At 38.7% G+C, this 22,575-nt stretch overlaps 1 protein-coding gene across 3 annotated transcripts in view; it reads right to left on the bottom strand.

Annotated features, from left to right (window-relative positions):
* Positions 1-22,575, bottom strand: part of Mkk4 (MAP kinase kinase 4) — a 384,371-nt gene that overhangs the window by 209,856 nt on the left and 151,940 nt on the right. For all 3 annotated transcript variants that reach the window (XM_068228034.1, XM_067148946.2, XM_067148945.2), the window contains exon 4: positions 4,228-4,282. In XM_068228034.1, coding sequence (XP_068084135.1) covers positions 4,228-4,282 — 55 coding nt within the window. The remainder of the gene's footprint in view (positions 1-4,227; positions 4,283-22,575) is intronic.

The raw sequence follows: 22,575 nt of genomic DNA, 5'->3' as shown, positions 1-22,575 counted from the left end.
ATAAATTAAAGTGAGGAGCCTGGCATAAGTACGTGGAAGCAATGTCAGGACTCAGCTAAGGCCCCACGGTCACCAACCCACGCTTTGAAGTTCAGAGCCCTTCGGGCCCCTTTTAGTCGCCTCTTACAGCAAGCAGGGGATACCATGGGTGTTCCCCACCCACAGGAGGATCATTCTCAATGACTGCTCTAGATGGACCAAGGGTTATGGCCACATACTGCCTGGAACCCATGTGCTACCATAATTCTTTTGATGCTCAGCTTTGGTGATTTTGGAATCCATCCTCTCAAAGAAGTAGTTGATAATTTTCAAGCCATTTTTTGCACCATAATTTTTGCTGGTCCTTCCTCTTTACTGCTTATATTAGTATTCTCCTCCTCTGCGAACCATGTGACCTTATGGAAATTCTAAGTTCCCATGGAGGGAATTAGATATTTTTCCACCAATAGAGCATATCAAAATCAGATCAAAAATTAGATGTTGGCTTTTCAGGCTTTGCTCTATTAACCAGCATTTCGTCTTAGGTCTGACACTAGACTCTTCAGAGTGGGATGTGTCAGACCCTACTCACTGATGCTGGGGTGTATGCAGGTGAACTTATCAGAAGCCTTTTATTAGGCACAGTCTGATAACTGCATACTGCATGCTCTATTGGTGGAAAAATATCTAATTCCCTCCATGGGAACTTAGAATTTCCATTTGGAATTGCTAGGCGGGCATTAATTCCATTGTGGAGTCTTATCTGGTTAATAGAGCAAACGCCTGAAAAGCCACCATCTAATTTTTGATCTGACCATGTGACCTGGCCGTGGTGGGGAGGCTTGCATGTCCCAATGATGCAGATAGCAGAGCCGTAGGTGCAACCATATCGGATGGTTATCTGTTGAGAGACCAGACTAACGAATGGTTCATCGAAAGGGGGGTAGCAGCCTTTCGGTAGTTGTAAGGGCGGCAATCTAGATGATTGACTGATAAGGCCTTGTAAAAATACTCAACATGGCTTAGCTGTGTTCATACTGCTACATGGCTGAAAGCAACGGGAAACTACAGCCGTAATTACCTCGCGAGGACATGCAGTTCTCTCTGTATGAATGATGTACTGATGATGGCTTTCTCCCGGGTAAAATATTCCGGAGGTAAACTAGTCCCCCATTCGGATCTCCGGGTGGGGACTACACGAGAGGGGGCGATCATCAGGAAGATGGATACTGACATTCTGCGAGTCGGAGCGTGGAATGTTAGAAGTTTGAATCGTTGTGGTAGGTTAGAGAATCTGAAAAGGGAGATGGATAGGCTAAAGTTAGATGTAGTTGGTATAAGTGAAGTACGTTGGCAGGAAGAACAGGATTTTTGGTCAGGCGACTACCGAATTATCAACACAAAATCAAACAGGGGAAATGCAGGAGTTGGTTTAATAATGAATAAGAAAATAGGGCAGCGGATAAGCTACTACGACCAGCATAGTGAAAGAATCATTGTTGTCAAGATAGACACCAAACCAATGCCCACCACAATAGTGCAGGTCTATACGCCTACTAGTTCAGCGGATGATGATGAAATTGAAAGAATATATGAGGAGATAGAAGATTTAATACAACATGTAAAAGGTGACGAGAATCTAATTGTGATGGGAGACTGGAATGCAGTGGTAGGCCAAGGAGGAGAAGGTAGTACAGTAGGAGAATTTGGATTGGGACAAAGGAACAAAAGAGGAAGTCGGCTGGTTGAATTCTGCACTGATCATAATTTAGTCCTTGCCAATACTTGGTTCAAACACCACAAACGACGGCTGTATACGTGGACGAGACCTGGAGACACTGGAAGGTATCAAATAGACTTCATTATGATTAGGCAGAGATTCAGAAACCAGGTGTTGGATTGCAAAACTTTCCCAGGAGCAGACGTGGACTCTGACCACAACTTGTTGGTCATGAAATGCCATCTGAAGTTGAAGAAATTGAAGAGAGGAAAGAATGCAAAAAGATGGGATCTAGACAAGTTGAAAGAAAAGAGTGTGAGGGATTGTTTCAACAAACATGTTGCACAAGGACTAAATGAAAAGGCTGAAGGAAACACAATAGAGGAAGAGTGGAGAGTCATGAAAAATGAAGTCAGAAGGGCTGCTGAAGAAATGTTAGGAAGGAAGAAAAGATCAGCTAAGAATCAGTGGATAACTCAGGAGATACTAGACCTGATTGATGAACGACGAAAATAGAAGAATGCTAGAAATGAAGAAGGTAGAAAAGAATACAGGCGATTAAAGAATCAAGTGGATAGAAAGTGCAAGATAGCTAAGGAAGAATGGCTGAAGGAGAAGTGCAAGGATGTCGAAGGCTGTATGGTCCTGGGAAAGGTAGATGCTGCATACAGGAAAATCAAGGAAACCTTTGGAGAAAGGAAATCGAGGTGCATGAATATTAAGATGGAAAGCCTCTTCTAGGGAAAGAAGACAAAGCAGAAAGATGGCAGGAACATATCCAACAGTTGTATCAAGGTAACGATGTAGATAATTTGGTTCTGGAACAAGAAGAGGTTGTTGATGCTGATGAAATGGGAGACCCAATTTTGAGGTCAGAGTTTGACGGAGCTGTGAGTGACCTAAATAGGAACAAGGCACCTGGAATTGATGATATTCCCTCTGAATTACTGACTGCCTTAGGAGAAACCAGCATGGTAAGGTTATTTCATTTAGTGCGCAGGATATATGAGACAGGAGAAGTCCCATCCAATTTTCAGCAGAATGTTGTTATACCTATTCCCAAGAAAGCCGGTGCTGACAGGTGTGAAAATTACCACACCATTAGTTTAGTATCTCATGCCTGCAAAATTTTAACACGCATTATTTATAGAAGAATGGAAAAACAAATTGAAGCTGAGTTGGGAGAAGATCAGTTTGGCTTCAGAAGAAATGTAGGAACACGTGAAGCAATCCTGACTTTACGTCTGATCTTAGAGGATCGAATCAAGAAGGACAAGCCCACGTACATGGCATTCGTAGATCTAGAAAAGGCATTCGATAATGTTGATTGGAACAAGCTATTTATGATTCTGAAGATGATAGGGATCAGATACCGAGAACGAAGAATTATCTACAACCTGTATAAAAATCAGTCTGCAGTGATAAGAATCGAGGGCTTTGAAAAGAAGCAGCAATCCAGAAAGGAGTGAGGCAAGGCTGCAGTTTGTCCCCTCTCCTTTTCAATGTTTACATAGAACAGGCAATAAAGGAAATCAAAGAGAAATTTTTAAAGGGAATCACAGTCCAAGGGGAGGAAATCAAAACCTTGAGATTTGCCGATGATATTGTTATTTTATCTGAGACTGCAGAAGATCTCGAGAAGTTGCTGAATGGTATGGATGAAGTCTTGGGTAAGGACTACAAGATGAAAATAAATAAGTCCAAAACAAAAGTAATGGAGTGCAGTCGAACGAAGGCAGGTGATGTAGGAAATATTAGATTAGGAAACGAAGTCTTAAAGGAAGTAGATGAATATTGTTACTTGGGTAGTAAAATAACTAACGATGGCAGAAGTAAGGAGGACATAAAATGCAGACTAGCACAAGCAAGGAAGAGCTTTATTAAGAAAAGAAATTTGCTCACTTCAAACATTGATATCGGAATTAGAAAGATGTTTTTGAAGACTTTCATGTGGAGCGTGGCATTGTATGGAAGTGAAACATGGACGATAACTAGCTCAGAAAGTAAGAGAATAGAAGCTTTTGAAATGTGGTGTTACAGAAGAATGATGAAGGTGAGATGGATAGATCGAATCATGAATGAAGAGATACTGAATCGAATTGGTGAGAGGAGATCGATTTGGCTAAATTTGACGAGAAGAAGAGATAGAATGATAGGACAGGTCTTAAGACACCCAGGACTTGTTCAGTTGGTTTTAGATGGAAGTGTAGGTGGTAAGAACGACAGGGGTAGACCAAGGTATGAATATGACAAACAGATCAGAGCAGATGTAGGATGCAATAGTTACGTACAAATGAAAAGGTTAGCACACGATAGGGTGGCATGGAGAGCTGCATCAAACCAGTCTATGGACTGATGACACACACACATTAGTATTCTACAACCCTTCCTGGTTCATTCGATCTCAACACATTTTATGAGCAGAAAAAAGTTTAAATTCTGTGCGTGTTTTATGAATATACATTTAAACTTCTGCAGGTTGGTATACAGTACATAAAAAGAATACAGTTAGATAACTGATTACTTACCAGCTGAGGTGACACTTTCAACTTGCCGGTCGACTGGCATATTCCAAACCTTTCCCTGCAACATCAATGACATGATGTCAGTTTCCTAAACCACAAAGAAAACATTCATGAACGTATAATTACTGTCTTACAGTTAAACACCAAAGGCATCATAAAAATCTTTTGGGGCATCCACTGATCTAAATTATACAGACACTACTGACCTCAATATAAGACAACATTGAATTTTTGGAAGGTATTTCCAAGAAAAATGAAATAATTCATGTAATTATAATGTTTTCAAACTCTTCTACAATGAAGAAAATTTAATCAGCTCCAAAGTAAATCTAAAAATGAAAGTTTTATTCCAATATTCCGTAAAATGTATTGCCATAATCTGCCAGTAGGTACTAATTTCGAACTCCACTTCGTTTGACTTGAACACAGTTACTGGAACTCACATGCCACCTCCAATGCCTCCATTCTAATAACTCAGTGACCAACTGCATAAACTTGACTCCTGCATGAATTCAGTAACACGCCTATTAATTTTGCTGTCACCAGTCGTCCTCTCATCACTTTTCTTCATGTACTGGCATTTCTAAAATTTATTTGTCTTTCCATTGGCATCATGTTATACTCTGAAACACTTAACATTTTTGCAGCTTCTGTATTATTAGTACGTTCTGGCTCGTAAAATTTGAAGTTTATATGATAACGTCTCATCTCTTCTATATTTAAGTCAAATGAAAAAGATGTTCTCCTCTCTGCACCTAAACTTAATGCATTAAGTTACTGCAAAATGGACACCAAGCCAAGCAACAACATATCACATGCCACAAATTGGAAGAATTCATCAAAGCTCGAGTAACTTTGGTTTACCACAAGATATAAACTTTCTCATCATCCATATAGACAGCTATTATGTAAGTTTATTAATTCCAGTATATTCTTCTGTTCAATGTTATTATTAATAAATCTCATATAATAAATTTTGGTTTATTTGTGACCTTGAACTCAAGCAAATATTCATAGAGAATGATATAAACAGACCATCATGAAAATCATTCCTTTTAAATGTTATGCTGTCTACATAAGATCACTACAGTTTTTATTCAGTCTGACAAATATGGTAACAGGAAGACACATTGAAAAGTTACAGCACTGTGCAGGAGGTTATTGCTAGACTCACGGTAAGCCGTAGCAGCGCAGGCAAGCAGGGGTCAGTTTCATTACGAAATTGAAAACTAATTACAAGATTTCCTATGTAAATTGAAAACATATTTCACATTTCATTAAAGCAGCTGTTAAAAATTGTCCACCATTCTCGACAAAAACGTTGCATTGGCGTAAAAAATTTCAACACAATCTTATCTCCACCTATCAAATGTCGTGTATCTCCAGGACTTCAAGATCACGCAAATTCCTCTTGTACACTTTCTGTTTTGAACTTCGACGTAGACATTTAAATCAGGGGATCAAAGGACCCGTAGCCCACGACTAATTATTTGCTCAATGATATAGATACTGATTCCCATAGGGAACCTGAAATATTTGTCTTGAATGTGTAAATCCATAATAACACTGGGGAAAAAAGAATGAGTTAGCTGGAAAATTTATAAGTTCGAATAACGGACCATTTATATTGGAATTATAATTACACGCTCATCAAATATCTGTTATATGCGAGCCGTAAGTCTTTCCGGTCTATGGCCAAATTATGTTCAGGCCGTGCTGCAAGAATAGCCCATAATAAGGTTTGACAATTCACTAAAAATTGAGAACGAGGTATGCATGCATTCTGATGGGTACATTGCTTTTCTTCATGTATTAGTTATGAGAGTATTTCAACAGATGGCAGTATTATATAAGTCAGAGAATTTACGATATTATCGGCAAGTGTGCATAAGCATATGTTGTTATTCAATGAGCTTTAAAACACGGCTTCTGGCGCAAACAAGTGCTTGATGAAAGTGTTATTTTCAACATTTTATGTAATCGTAATCTCTCACATCCAGAAAAATGAAAAAACTTGATTAATATGTAGATATTCTGAAGCATTCACGCAAATATGAAATGCGCGGGAACATGTGGAAGGCTGTAAAACAAATTCCAATCATACTGAAATGCAAGAGGTTGCTTCGAATCCATATTCAGATGTCAATAATACTTCCATTTCTGCATAAAATAATAATTACATACCTTCAATATCATCTTCACTCTGAGAATATTTGCTAACATTGCCTTCCAAACCAGTATCGTCACAAATATAAATTCAATTTCACAATTTATTATTACTACTATTAAAAAATTGTTATTTTATATCATTTTCATTATTCTTGTTGTATTGTAATTGCAGTGTACATTTAAATTATCCATCTAGGGTAATTATAATGGAATTTCAGAAAATTGTACTTATTTAGTAGACCGTCAAGAACTTTATTTGCAAAACACGGTATAATATATAAACAAATTTAAAATCTCAAGTGCTCACTGACATGAAACAAACAACATTTTTCATTACTAGATGCTCAAACAAGCATAAAGAAAATGGAATCATGCAAATAGGTAGAGAGATATTTTTTATACAGAGTGGCGCACGATAAGTCACCTGACTTGTTTCATGAATAACACATTTGTTGACAAGATTTGCAATTTATTGATGTAGAAGCAAAGAATACAGCTTAGAAATACAACCTAATGAATCACATGTTCAATATGACTGCCGTTTTGTTTTACAACTTCTTCAAATCGCACACGTGCACTTGTGACGACTCTCCGACAGAAATCTTCTGGAATGGCGGGGCATAACTCCACAATGATGGCCCTAAGTTGCACTGCATTTTTGGGTTTTCTGTGGTACACCTTCTCTTTAAGGAACCCCCAAAGGAAGAAATCACATGGGTTAATATCTGGGCTGTGAGGCGGCCACATTCCTTCTCTTTCATAACGTTCTGGAAATCTGTTTGGCAATTCCCTAAGGTCAAGTCTTTTGTGTAGAAAATCAAGCACAACTGTTGGCAGTATGGAGGCGTGCTCCATCCTGCATTAACCATTGTGTCTGCAATGGAAGACCTGTGGCCATGAGTTGAGGAAAGAACTGGTTTCCGCAGCATGTCAAAACAGCGTTCACCGGTTACTGTAGCATCGAAGAAAAAAGGACCGATGATTCCATGACTTGACATCGTGACCCACACGCACACTTTCTCTCCATAGGTGTCTTTCACGTGGATTATTCGCGGAGGTTCACATGCCCAAAATCGAACGTTCTGTTTGTTCACAACACCGTTCATGTAAAAAAAGCTTCGTCCGTAAACCATGTGTTGTATAGCACTGCCTCTTGGTCTTGCTCGATTGCCCACCTTGCAAACTGTAGTCTCCGCTCCTTAACTCTCGCAGTAAGCTTATGCACCACAGTCATTTTGTATGGATACAAGCGAAGCTTCGATTGAATAATTCTTTGTACAGATCGGCATGAAATTCCCAACTCGGCACTGGCTCTTCTTGTTGATTTACTCACACTATGAGTCAAAGCCACTCGAACTGCTTCAATGATTTGCGGCGAACTTACAGTACGTGCATGTGGCCGCTTACACTCCAAAACAGATCCAGTACCTGCAAATTTGTGATGTAATCTGCATATTGTCAGTGGGCTGGGAGCCCACCGTGTGCTGAAATGAGCACGAAACCTTCTCTGTGTCAATGTAACACTGTTCGTCGCCGCGAAGAGTAACACAATCTTCGTCTTTTGTGCGACTGTCAACCGTCCTTTGCCCGCCATCACGGCAAACTGAAATGGCGGACTCAAAACAAAAGCGATGAAGTCGTAACGACATCTGGAGTAATTTCCATGAACTGCACGAAGTTGAGCACACAATTTGAAAGCTATTGCCCCAATAGTATACTTGTAGGATTAAAATTCAATTGGGTAACTTATCATGCGCCACCCTGTACCACTAAAAATGCCTAGTCCAGACCATTTGTTAGGGATATTCAGGCGCAGACTGGAATGGGTTAACTGATGAACTATATGGACTGCTTTTCTTCCTCAATTAACATTTCATAACATGACTGCATTAATGTTCAGTGTTAAGAAAACTGAGCCAATTATTCTGCGTGCAGTAATGCCACACCAAACATTGACTTTCTGAATGTGAAGAGGAAGTTCAAGCACTAAACGAGGATTGACAGTGTCCCAATATCTCGAATTCTGAGAATTCAGATGTACACTAAAATAGAAATAAGGTTCATCCATCAAAATTAAAAGAGAAAGATTGACAATAAAATCATGGATAGATTACAGCATCCACCAACAGAAATGTATGTGGGCAGCTGGATCCAATGGGGTTAGTTGATAAACCACTAACACTTTGGAAGTCCGCATAATGCCCAGGACCATATAGTATGGACTGGCCGGTTTCTTTGAGGTAGGTGCTGCTGCCTTGTGGCTACCAGTCAGAGGCTGTGACGTCACTAGACAGACAAATTTCAGTCCTGGAAACTGGTAGCTAGCTGGGACTTGCTCTTTTTTCCTGTTCATCACCGGTTCTGTACAAACACTGTAAGTTTAAGTTTTAAGTTTTTAATCTTGTGTTTGTAGATATTCATAAAGTACTAACATTATGTACCCCTTCTTTGCAGGGGAATTGGTAATCTATTCCATGATTCCTAAATGAATTTATGTGAAGTTACACGCCAGTATTCAACCGTTTAATACAGGATGTTAAAATGATACTCTTCTACGAAAGCATGTGCCAGTAAGGTGAAGTACGATAAAGCTGAACAAAGTGGAGACAGAATGGGATAGATCACGGAGTTGTGCGTAATTCTCCCCATTTCTCGGTTACATATTGCTGTTCATCTGAAACTGGGAGCGGCGCTGTGGCTGAAGACTGACGATAACCTCTCTTACTATCTGTTCTATAGAAAAGAGTAAAGTGGCTCTTTAGTTAACCCGCGAGTGGTCGCTAGCCGAAATGTAACGTGAGTGGTCGCGCATGAGACTTTCTCTCGTATTAAAATTAATACGACATTTTTCACAGTTTTGTGGGGCGTAAGGCTGAAATTTACCACTGAAATGAAACACAAGTTCTACCTTATATATTTTAGATGAAAATGAAATGATTAGCTGTTTATTAAAAACACAAATTACTATTTAAAGTAACATATGCAATGAACATAAAAATAACTTCTGTCCTGAAGTTGTAAAAAATAATATCTCGCACATGCATTATATCTAGTAATATCTACGTACAAAGCAAGGTTTCTGAATACAAGAACATTTTCAAAAATACTAATACAACTACTAACGTGTACAACAGGAGTAAGTTTCCCGCTCCACTTCAATATAACACCGTCATTAGTCGCGCGATGAGAGAAATTCTCACGCAGCGCACACGGACACATGGGAACCTTTGTTCCGACTAGGGAAGGGGGTGCTTACCCTTCAAATGTGAATCGCTCTACGCACGACAGTTATAAACTCGGCTAGAAGAGGGGACAGTCACCTCCCTTTCATCACCGTGAAGTAATATCACAATAAAAAGTAATGTGAGAAAATCTCATATAGCGACCACTCACGAGTTAAATCAAACATGAAATGACATGGCAGCCTGTAAAACAGTCCATTAATGATAACTCCCTCGAAAAAGTGCACATGAGAAAAACATTTTTAGAAATTGATTTCCATTAAGGTTCATCATGTATATTCTGTGGGAGGGTAAAATCACTGTTTCGACTACCTATAAACCCCCAAACCAATCAGGGATTTAAAAATAATATTGACCCTAATACCTGCCCAAGGAAAGATATAAAGTTTGGTAAAAATATATAGAGTAGTTTCCCAGTTATACGAACTCAACAAACAGACGAACAGACAAATCAACGAAACAGCTAAAAAAATCTGCTCGAAGTTAAACTGAAAAAATGTCCGTTAATGATATCACCCTTATTAATCCTCGTATTGAAATGACGCACATGAGAACAAAGGATTAGAAATTGATTTCCATTAACCCAATCAGTGCTACGCCCGCCTATAGAAGTTAATGTTGTATGATCCACTTTTCAATAATATAATATGCAATATTATTGAATTACGTTACTAAACTACGGACTAGTTTCAACCTTGGCTGGCAATCTTTGTGCTTAACATAATACTTCTAATGACTAAACAAATGTAAAAACACACAATTGACATGAAAACGAATGTACAAACACACAATTAACATTAAAATCTGGGCTGAACTAAGTGTAAAATCTGAAAAATAAATTAGGCTCTAAATTCTTAGCATCTGGAATATGCTCATCATCCAGACTCTTTCTTGTATTGATATTCAAAGAACTGTTAGTTCCATCACTGCTAATCATTACAATTACAATTTCAATTGCAGAACAGGAACTGGTAAATGTTGATTCTGTACATCAATCACCAAATCTACTTGAGTGGTGTTAGCAGTATGCAAGCCACTGGACGCCACTGTAAATAACCACCAGCTGACGCAGAACTGCTAGATGGTGTTTCCACATCGACCAACGTAAATAAAATGAAATGTTCCCGTAGTGCTTGTTAAAATCATGCTGACACTCTCAGGGCGGCACATGAAGATATGGTTAAAACTGACACATTCTTAATTTGTGGCTGGTATAAATTCGCAATTCGTTGCGGAGTCCATGAAATTAACCAGAATAAATGATAGATTTAAAAAATTGGATAAAATTAATAAATGGAAAGGGAGAGAGAGAGAGGGAGAGCATGATAGTCAAATGGCATAGGACTGGCCTCCTATTGCAACATGTGGTGCGTGGTGTATTGTTGTGCGCCTCATACTAACGGTTGCGAGATTCAAAAGAAAAGGAAGGGGCGGGTCAAGAAGAGAGAGGCGGGGAAAGGGGCGAGGTAGTGGGACAAGGGGAGAGGTTGTGGAAAGGAGAGGGGGGTGGAAGGGAAGGGGTAGAGTAATTAAGGCGAGGACAAAGGATGTGGGAAAAAGAGATGGCTGCTGAGGTGCTGTGAATATTATGAAAAACTGAATTATGACTTGTTGGTTTGACGTTTCTAAAAATGGGAAACAGAAGGTCAAAGAGGAAATTTGGCTTTTCTTAGCGACAATTGAAGACACAATAAGTTGGGCTAGATTATGAGTGTGGGATTTTGGTAAAGAAGAAAAGGATTACAAGAGTTATTAATTGAATTTCAAAAACGGCAGCAGTTATTACGTACCCACACTCAAGAAGGAGTGTTATCTAGTATTTCCCAATTATATATGTTAAAACATTTACTAAAATAACACGCTGCAAAATTATTCGCAAGAGACAGCCATTTTTATTTTTATCTTACATAGGTCCAAAGCTACTACGGGACAGAGTTAGCTCACTTCTTAGATCTGAATTAGCAAAGAGGTTATAAGTCAATAGAATAAAGAAGAGGAAATTTAAGATGGCAGTGGACATAGGTAAACTGCATCTGAAACATTAGGGAGTCCTGGTTCACTAAAGAGAAAAGAGCCTTATTTACGATTGTAGAAAATACGATTAGTTTGGAATTTATGCAAGTGAAGGTTATGTTATTAACACTAGTATTTCAGTGAAGCGTGTTGTAAAGTTGTAATACTGTGAACGTTTATTTAACTGGCTATTAAATTAATTATCGTGTGCAGATTTAACATATTCTATGACCTAAAAGAAGCTACTACAGCATACACTCGTGACTTGGTTTTGTAGTTCAGCAAAGTAGAAAATCAACTCAGACTTTTTTTTATGGTGACGTTTTTATCACTTGTTCTTTAAAATATTTACAGGCAAAACAATTTAGTCAAAAATCTTACATCTGTGAATGTAAGTTGATAAGTTTGCAGTTATTCATTACCAATATATGCTCTCAGAATAACAATGATAATCTTACTGAGCTCGATAACTGCAGTCGCTTAAGTGCGGCCGGTATCCAGTATTCGGGAGATAGTAGGTTCGAACCCCACTGTCGGCAGCTTTGAAAATGGTTTTCCGTGGTTTCCCATTTTCACACCAGGCAAATGCTGGGGCTGTACCCTAATTAAGGCCACGGCCGCTTCCTTCCCACTCCTAGCCCTTTCCTGTCCCATCGTCGCCGTAAGACCTATCTGTGTCAGTGCGACGTAAAGCAACTAGCAAAAAAAAAAAAAAAATTATCTTTAAAATTAAGCTATTGGCTTCTCGAATTATTTAGAATACTACTGTGTAGCTGAAATTATACTCCTGTACTTTAAGCTAACGAAGTTCCTCTGTTCAGTCTTAGCAAGAATAACTAAATAAGGAAATTAACTAAGAAAATTGAGCTTGTGGTACCTAAATGATACCAGCCTCAAGAGAACAAGAAGGAAATTGTATAGGGTAGTGTGAAAATGACCGAGTATCTTCCGGTATAAGAAGATACCCTCTACCAAGTGCCAACAGTCTCCTAGAGGGTGGTTGAGCGGGTAGAGGTTAGGGCACTCTATTGTCTTTCGGGCAAGAAATAGTCCCAAAAGACGGATGAACCTACAACTGGTCAACAGCATTAGGATGCAGAAGGCAACGGGGAAACCACTGCATTAAAGATTCTGAAGGATATCCCTTCAAGTTCATATGGCATGGCTCTGTTTAATGTAAAACTATTATCCGGAGTTTCTATTCCCCCATTCGATCTCCAGGGGGGAATATTTTGAACTCTGCTATGATTAGAAAGCCCGACAGTTTTGGAAAGATCAAATTGTATGACAACAAAGTTCGAATTGCTACATGGAATGTATGCAGCTTATATATGACCAGGAAGCTTGCAAACATGGAAGCAGAAAGATGCAGGCTGAAAATTGACATTCTTGGGTTAAGTGAAGTAAGATGGCCTGGATCAGGGATTCAGATTATGAAGGAAGGATCCTTGTACTTTTCAGGGGGAGATGATATTAACCACAGGTATGGAGTTGGCGTTATTGTGTCATCAATGATTGCGAAATCAGTTTTAGATTTCGTTCCAATTAGTGATCGAGTATTGTTAGTAAGGTTGCAAACGACACACCGACCTGCGAATATCATCCAGGTTCATACACCAACTTCTGACAAAGATGATGAAGAGATAGGATCATTCTATGATACATTGAATGAAACACTGAAACTTACAAAGAAAGGAGAGATAACATGGGTGATTTCAACTCAAAGATTGGCCTCGGTGCTAAAGGTGATATTGTAGGGAGCTATGGTCTTGGTGAACAAAACACAAGGGGAGGCAGATTGGTGCAGTTTTGCACAGAACATGAAGTTTTTGTTTCTAATACCTTTTTCAAACTTCACCCTAGGAGGCTATACACATGGACTTCACCTGCAGATAATGAAAGAAAAGACTGTCAGAAATCAGATCGATTTTATTTTAGTGAAACAAGAGCTGAAGAAATTTGTGAAATCAGTAAAAACCTATCCTGGTGCTGACATTAACAGTGACCACAACCCAGTAGTAATGGGCTTTAAAATGCAATGCTTTAGAAACGCTACAGGGTGTGCTAAAATATCAAGATGCATAGACTTCAGAAAATTGGCCAGTTCTGATGTCAGAACTAGTGTTGGTGAGTCTCAACATATAGAAGTAGAATCCATATGGAACTCCATAAGAGATAGCATAACTCAAGTCCAGGAAAATAACATAGGATACGTCAACAGCAGAAAAAAGCAAAACTGGATGATTGATGAAATCCTGGAGCTTATAAATGAAAGAAGGAAATATAAAGACCCCATTAAATACAAAAATCTACACAAAGAGATACGTAGAAAATGCAGAGAAGCAAAAAAAATCCTGGATCTCTGACAAATGCAAGGAAATAGAGGAACCTCAGGAGAAGCATGATCACTTTAACCTATATAAAAAGGAGAAAGAGCAGAGTCGTCCACAAAAGAAGCGATGCAGACAAATATTAAGGAACGCAAACAATGAGATTATTTTAGGAGTTGAAGAAAAACTTAAAAGATGGAAGGAATACGTCGAATATCTCTTCAATGGTGACAGAGATGATCCTCCACTACCTAAGCCAGTCCTGAAATAAGAAAGAGTGAAGTACTGAATGCCATTAAACTTCAGAAGAATGGTAAAGCCACTGGTCCAGACAGAATTTACACCGAAGTTGTTAAAGTTATAGCTGAACAGGACTCAACCGGCCTCAGTCTACTAACATCATTGTTCAACATCATCTATACATCAGGAAAGATACCTTCTGACTGGCTGAGATCAACTTTCATACCAATACCGAAGAAGCGGAACTCCTCCCAGTGTGATGATTACCGTATTAGTTTGATGTCCCATGTCCTCAAAATATTTCTGCAAATCATACACACCCGGATTTACAAGAAAAGTGAATCTTATATGGATCAGACCCAGTTTGGCTTCCGAAATGGGGTCGGCACACGTGAAGCACTCTTCTCCTTAAATGTACTAGTACAGAGGTGCAGGGACATGAATGTCGATGTATATACTTGTTTTATTGACTACAAAAAAGCCTTCGACTGTGTGAAACATGAAAAGATGGTAGAGATATTAAGATCGACTGGTATTGACCAATGCGATTTACGCATTATCAGTGCACTGTACTGGAATCAAACCGCAGATGTCAAAATCGACCGAAGAACAGCAGAAGTGACTACAATCAGAAAAGGTGTTCATCAGGGTTGTGTGCTGTCACCTCTCTTATTCAACATTTATTCTGAGGCAATATTTAGGGAGGCGTTGTTGGAGGAAAACAGCGGGATAGTTATAAATGGACAGGCAATTAACAATATCAAAACACAGATGATACTGTTGTCAGAGCAAATGAATTACCTGTGCTCCAATGCATGATAGACAAAATAGTCCAGCGTTGTGAAGAGTTTGGCCTGTCTGTCAACGCTTCCTAGACTAAAGTTGTAGTCTTCTCTAAAAGAAAAATTCCAGCAACCCTGTCAATAAACGGCAGTAAGATTGAACAAGTATCCTCCTTCAAATATTTGGGTACTGTGCTAAATGAGTAATGTGATGCCAAGAGAGAGATAAAATCTAGAATAGAACAGGCCAGGAGGCAATTTTTTAGCATGAAACAGCTCTTTACAAAATCGGATCTAAGTGTGCAATTAAGAATGCGAATGATTCGGTGCTATGTACAAGGTGCATTTAAGTTCTAAGGCCTCCGATTTTTTTTCTAACTAACTTCTCACCTGAAAACTATGAAACTGGCGTTACTTCTCGACGTAATCACCCTGCAGACGTACACATTTTTCACAACGTCGACGCCATGATTCCATGGCAGTGGCAAAGGCTTCTTTAGGAGTATGTTTTGACAACTGGAAAATCGCTGAGGCAATAGCAGCACGGCTGGTGAATGTGCGGCCACGGAGAGTGTCTTTCATTGTTGGAAAAAGCCAAAAGTCACTAGGAGCCAGGTCAGGTGAGTAGGGAGCATGAGGGATCACTTCAAAGTTGTTTTCACGAAGAAACGTTTGCGTAACGTTAGCTCGATGTGCGGGTGCGTTGTCTTGGTGAAACAGTACACGCGCAACCTTTCCCGGACGTTTTTGTTGCAGTGCAGGAAGGAACTTGTTCTTCAAAACATTTTCATACGATGCACCTGTTACCGTAGTGCCCTTTAGAACGCAATGGGTAAGGATTACGCCCTCGCTGTCCCAGAACATGGACACCATCATTTTTTCAGCACTGGCGGTTACCCGAAATATTTTTGGTGGCGGTGAATCTGTGTGCTTCCATTGAGCTGACTGGCGCTTTGTTTCTGGATTGAAAAATGGCATCCACGTCTCATCCATTGTCACAATCGACGAAAAGAAAGTCCCATTCATGCTGTCGTTGCGCGTCAACATTGCTTGGCAACATGCCACACGGGCAGCCTTGTGGTCGTCCGTCAGCATATGTGGCACCCACCCGGATGACACTTTTCGCATTTTCAGGTCGTCATGCAGGATTGTGTGCACAGAACCCACGGAAATGCCAACACTGGAGGCGATCTGTTCAACAGTCATTCGGCGATCCCCCAAAACAATTCTCTCCACTTTCTCGATCATGTCGTCAGACCGCCTTGTGCGAGCCCGAGGTTGTTTCGGCTTGTTGTCACACGATGTTCTGCCTTCATTAAACTGTCGCACCCACGAACGCATCTTCGACACATCCATAACTCCATCACCACATGTCTCCTTCAACTGTCGATGAATTTCAATTGGTGTCACACCACGCAAATTCAAAAAACGAATGATTGCACGCTGTTCACGTAAGGAAAACGTCGCCATTTTTAAGTATCTAAAACAGTTCTCATTCTCGCGGCTGGCGCTAAAAATCCATCTGTCGTATAGTGCTGCCATCTCTGTGACGTTTTGACAACGAACGCGGGCTCCTTTTAAAACAATGCACATGTTTCGTATTCTCCATTTTGCTCTTTGGATGTGAAAGCTGGACCCTTGACCAAAATCTAAAAAAAAAAGAATTGATGCTTTTGAAATGTATCTATATCGCCGCCTACTCCGAATACCTTGGGTGCTGAAAATTTCATATGACTAAGTCCTTCATCGCATGAAGAAACAAAAAAAAACTATTACTTACTGTTAAAAAAAAAAACAAAAAAAAAACACAATATCTAGGGCACATTATGAGAGACGAGAAGTACCAGCTATTACAACTCATCATTGAAGGTAAAATACAGGGGAAAAGGTCTGTTGGCAGGAGGAGGAATTCATGGCTGAAGGACATCCGAAGATGGTACAACTGCACTTCAGAAGATGCTTTTCCATGCTGCAACATCACGTCCAGAGCTGGCTATGTGGACCGCCAACCTCCGCTAGGAGAAGGCCCCTCAAGAAGAAGAAGAAATGTCATTAAGATTATGATTTGGGTTAAAATGTTGATCTATATGTATGGAGCAGTTTTCAGTAATGTTAAGGAGGGGTCCTTTGTTGATGATTTTGAGAATTTCCATATTTTGTTTTCAAAACCAACAATAGGAATGGACAAGTCTTACGTAATGCCACATCCATAAACAAGTTCAATGGTTTTTCAAAATCAGGAGTATACAGGATTATTTGCAACAGTTGTTATTCTTCTTACGTCGGACAGACCGGGAGGAATTTTAATATAAGGTACTCGAACACGTCAATGCCCTGAAGTACAATAAATTTTCAGCACAACTATAATCACAATTTCACAGACATAAAACAAGATTTTAACAAGCACTACGGGACCATTTCATTTTATTTATGTTGGTCGATGTGGAAACACCATCTAGCAGTTCCTGTTCTGCAATTGAAATTGTAATAATTAGCAGTGATGGAACAAACAATTCTTTGAATATCAATACAGGAAAGAGTCTGGATGATGAGCATACTCCAGATGCTAAGAAGTTAAGAGCCTAATTTATTTTTCAGATTTTACACTTAGTTCATCCCAGATTTTAATGTTAATTGTGTGTTTGTACATTAGCTAGCTGGCATGTCAATTGTATGTTTTTACATTTGTTAAGTTATTAGAAGTATTACATTAAGCATGAAGATGGCCAGCCAAAGCCGAAACTAGTCCCAGTTTAGTAATGTAATTCAATAATATATCATAATATAGCATTGAAAAAGGTGGACCATACAACATGAATTTAATAATTGAGTCATATGCGCGAACAAACGTCTATGTTACATTCCCTATATATTGAGAAAAACGGCAATAAAGATAATTGTTGATCGCGGGACATGGCTACGCGAGAGATTGTAACATAGACTTTTGTTCCGTAAACCAACAGGTTATAAGTGCACGCGCTCACTCATTCGTACATAATGTATGCATGCAGAGGAGAATAGTGTTATTTTAAAGTTTTAGCCTAATTATAATGATTTGGTGCGTACATCTTTGCACGCACTAGGGTCACGTTTCTTTTTCCTGCATCTGTTTTTCGTCAACTTGTGTATACTGCTTGGGGACAGCAGTATATTACGATCACTACTATCGTCTGATTGCATGATTCTGGTTTCGATTAATAACTAAATAAACTCAGTAATATAAGACTGAACAAACCAGAACAATCTCCGGACTAGAATGTGTTCATTTCATTGCATTCAATTCGTGACATTGTCGAGCGCTCGCGCGTGAAACGATGTAACATAGACTTTTGTTCCATTATTTTTCAAGTGCATTTCTCTTCACTATTTCCAGAATACTATAGCCATCTGTTGAGATAAGCTCAAACTACCTGCAAATACACATTCAGAACACATTACATATGTTTGTTTCGTGAATATCTCAAATGCCACAAAAATGTAACAGACGTTTGTTCGCGCATACGACTCAATTACTGTATTTTTGTGATCACAATTCAATACAGATCAAAACCATGAAATATATATATCCTATGATGACGCCGACGCGGCCAGTCCACAATAATTTTTTTAGTTTCCCAGTTCACTCTCGAGTGCCGATTTGATCTCCGGCATGTTTTGCCACTTGTTGGGCATTATATAGAACTAATTGATCATGGGGCTTATAGCTTTGGGAAGTTACTTACAGAGGTTGTTGTAGACGTCTGCGGAGCTCATTTGTGATGTAAACAAGCATGGCGGAACAATAAGCTAGTTGCTCTCGCAAAAATGTTATTACGGATCAAAGTATCTTTCAGTTATTAACCACAGTTATTTACACAATGAATTGTTAAGTGATTTTGAAAATGAGAGTGATACAGAGTGTGCCGAAAATATTGTAAGTGAGGAAAAAACTGAGCATCCATCAAAACAAAGGAAGAAAAACACTGAGTTCAAAAGCTATTTCATCACTATTTTAGTCGTGGACGGATGACTTTTCTCCACCAGAATTTTAACTTTGGTTGTTGTTTTTTTATTTTTATTTTTTTTTATTTTTTTTTTTTTTTTTTTGCTAGTTGCTTTATGTCGCACTGACACAGATAGGTCTTATGGCGATGATGGGACAGGGAAGGCCTAAGAGTGGGAAGGAAGCGGCCGTGGCCTTAATTAAGGTACAACCTAAGCATTTGCTTGGTGTGAAAATGGGAAACCACAGAAAACCATCTTCAGGGCTGTCGACAGTGGGGTTTGAACCTACTATCTCCCGAATACTGGATACTGGCCGCACTTAAGCGACTGCAGCTATCGAGCTCGGTTTTAAAGTATCTAAGACAGACTCTGAGAGCAAAGTAGTGTTTGATAACAACCCCAAAAATAGATGATTGTTTAAAACAACTCTGCCAGTGGAGTTGGTGTAGCTGGTTGTTGATGAAACAAATCGGTATCACAAACAACTGATAGAAAACAGTGAGCTGCCACCACATTCCAGGTGTAGAAAGTATTTTAAAATATCAACTTATGTATTTGTAAGGAGTTACATGTAATAGTTGCCAACAGATTTTTAGAAAGTTTCATTTTGGGCTCTTTACTTTATATCAATATGATGTACGCATGGGCACAAAAAGTGTAATTTTGTTTCTCCGAATACAATATTGAACATAAGTGTAGGATTTTACATTTGCATTTAGATTTATAAAGAATCTACATTTATGATTTTACATTTGCATTTAGATTTATAAAGAATCTACAGTTATAAACATTTTAAGCTAATCACCTCAATGATAAGTTAAAAAATGAGGCTTCTACTTTTTTTTTTTTTTTACATACAAATGAAAAAACTCAGCACTGAGGTACCAAACAGTCAACTGGTAACTCAGCATTTAAAAGGTTAAGGCAGGTAGATTTCCATTAAGTGTGGTTGAGTATATTTTGTGGGAATGCCAAATCACGGTGTTGGTTTCGTATAAACCCCCAGTCAATTCAGGGATTTAGACACAATACTGGGCCAAATTATATGACCTCAGATAAACAGACAAATAGACACCAAAGCTACAAAATATGCAAATTTTGCTAAAACAGTCAATGTACAGACACACGGTCATTACGATTTTATTTATATAGATTAACTGTAGTGAGTTTCACCTACAAGTGTTCAAGTGTTGCTGTCATTGATTTGTTCCGAGAGGTAGAATGAGTTGCTGGGCAATAGCTATATGTACAAATTATCCTTGAAAGACAATCAATATGAAAATAGAGCAGTTCCTTTAAGTGAGTTTTGCTACATACAAAATTTATTCTCAAAAGTAAAAAAAAAAAAAAAAAGTGGAAATAGACACAGTTTGTCACAGGTTCCCAAACGATTCTCTGACTTGCAATCTTTTTGGCTGACTAAATGTAAACGACTGCATTCGGTCAGTTGTAAAAATGCACATGTATGCAGCAGCATTTTCTTACCTCTGAACAATAATTTGTTAGTGTTACAGGGGGGGGCAAAGAAGGTGCAGGCATTGTTCCTTTTCAAATTTTAAACTTTACACTTTGGTAAGCAAATAACAAATCAGGTACAAAATCTAGCTCATGAACTGGGATAACAATATTAGAAAAATTAGAATAATCAACTAATAACCAATTAACAACCTGAGTACTACTGTTCCTTTCAACCAACAGACAAGGAGACGGATCTCCCAATTTCTTTTACACCAGTATGAGAAGCATCTTTTCTCTACAATTTTACACTTTGCAGGCCTATCAAAGGCACAACCTACATTTAATAAAATTAAACAGAATTTACTGTCTTAACTGCTCAACAGTCTGATTTGCGTTAAAATGAAATGAATAAGGTTAACTGTAACAGGGGTAACAAGTACCCATTCATCTATCATGTATCATCAAGAAGTACCCATTCTACCTGGCCTTTGGTAAAAACAAAAGGTTAAAGTTATTGGCCGAAAATTAAAAGATTAGGAGGCGATCACTTGCACTCCTTGAAATTTTACATGAAATACTTAAAACGTTACAGGAGCTAAACCTATACTACGGAAGTGAGTAGATGGAGAGAAAGTCTACAAAATTAAGAGATAAATTTAAAGATTAAAAAACTCATAGTCACTTCAATATCAACTTGACAGGGAATACAAGAGGGTTCCTCACTCTTTATTCCCTACGTTCAAGTAAGTTCTTTAGACTTGTGTGAGAATGTGCATTAAGAAATAAAAGTTACATGGTGAAAGAAAATAGAAACCTTCCCCTCCAACTAGCTTTCAAAGACTATTACGTTGTTAAGCACAATCTGCCATTACCTTGAGCTGCTGGACTTCCCGAAGATGGACAAAGGAGCCCTTTCCCCTGCCTCCGCTACGAACACACTCTAGACTGGAGCAATCACAAAGACAACATGGCCCGAAATGTGCCAGCTTTTATAGCGGAGAGGAATGTTCCACATTTCTCTGGGTCAAAACTCTGACACCCCCCCAATTTTCATTGAAAAATCAGATAAATATAAAAAACAGTGATTGCTTACTTAAATAAATGTACAAATTTTCTCACTGGTAGAAATTTTAAGTTGGCGGGAAGAGACAGAAGTGTAGATGACCTTTGAACACCAAAAACTAACTATAAACACTTCAGTTTAGGAAACCTTGACATACAAAATTACTTTTAAAATTAATACTTCATCTCCACCTCAGAGTTGATACTAGTGACATCGGTCGAGAAATGTCCAAACTTCTTGTATCAAACAGTTTGAAGACCCAGTTATAGATGGCCTTATAAATGCACGGGGCAGGTGTACCTCTGGTACAGTTAGAATTACCTCTAAGGAAGTCAAGTGATATCCCATCTCTGAAAATACTGGAAAATGTAAGCCCAAAGAAACCACACAACCAATTACTCGAAGAAAATGAATCTTTAAAGCAAACTGGAATGTTTTGAAAGAAGAAAGACGAAAACATTGTAAAATAATTACCGAGATAAAAACCGGAATAATTTCAAACGCATTTGGAAGTCAGATCTCAGTCTCCAACTACAAATTTGTATGATCCGCTGCTATATATTTTCTGTTCTCTTATATGGATGTGAAAGCTGGACTCTGAATCCAATCACAGAAAAACGTATTGATGCCTTCGAAATGTTCCTGTATCGCCATCTCTTGCGGATATCCTGGGTAATGAAAATCTCAAATGCCGAGGTCCTTCATCAGATGAGAAAGCAAAAAGAACTACTGCTCACCATAAAACAGAGGAAAACACAATACCTAGGACATATCATGAGAGATGAGAGGTATCAGTTATTACAGCTTATTATCGAAGGAAAGATACAGGGGAAGAGATCTGTTGGGAGAAGAAGAAATCATGGCTGAAAGACCTTCGAAGATGGCACTGCTGTACTTCAGAAGTGGCATTCCATTCTGCGCTGACAAGATCAAAGCTAGTTACGTGGATCGCCAACCTCCGCTCGGAGACGGTGTCTTAAGAAGAAGAAGATTTGGAAGTATATTGGTAAGACAGAAGAATTAAAAATGAGAACTATGCAAACACGAAGAAAACTCTCGTTTGACAGACT

This window comes from Anabrus simplex, chromosome 6 (genome assembly GCF_040414725.1).
Source record: "Anabrus simplex isolate iqAnaSimp1 chromosome 6, ASM4041472v1, whole genome shotgun sequence".
Classification (NCBI taxonomy): domain Eukaryota; kingdom Metazoa; phylum Arthropoda; class Insecta; order Orthoptera; family Tettigoniidae; genus Anabrus; species Anabrus simplex.
The sequence above is the reverse complement of the archived record's forward strand: the minus strand, read 5'-3'. Positions and strand labels throughout refer to the sequence as shown.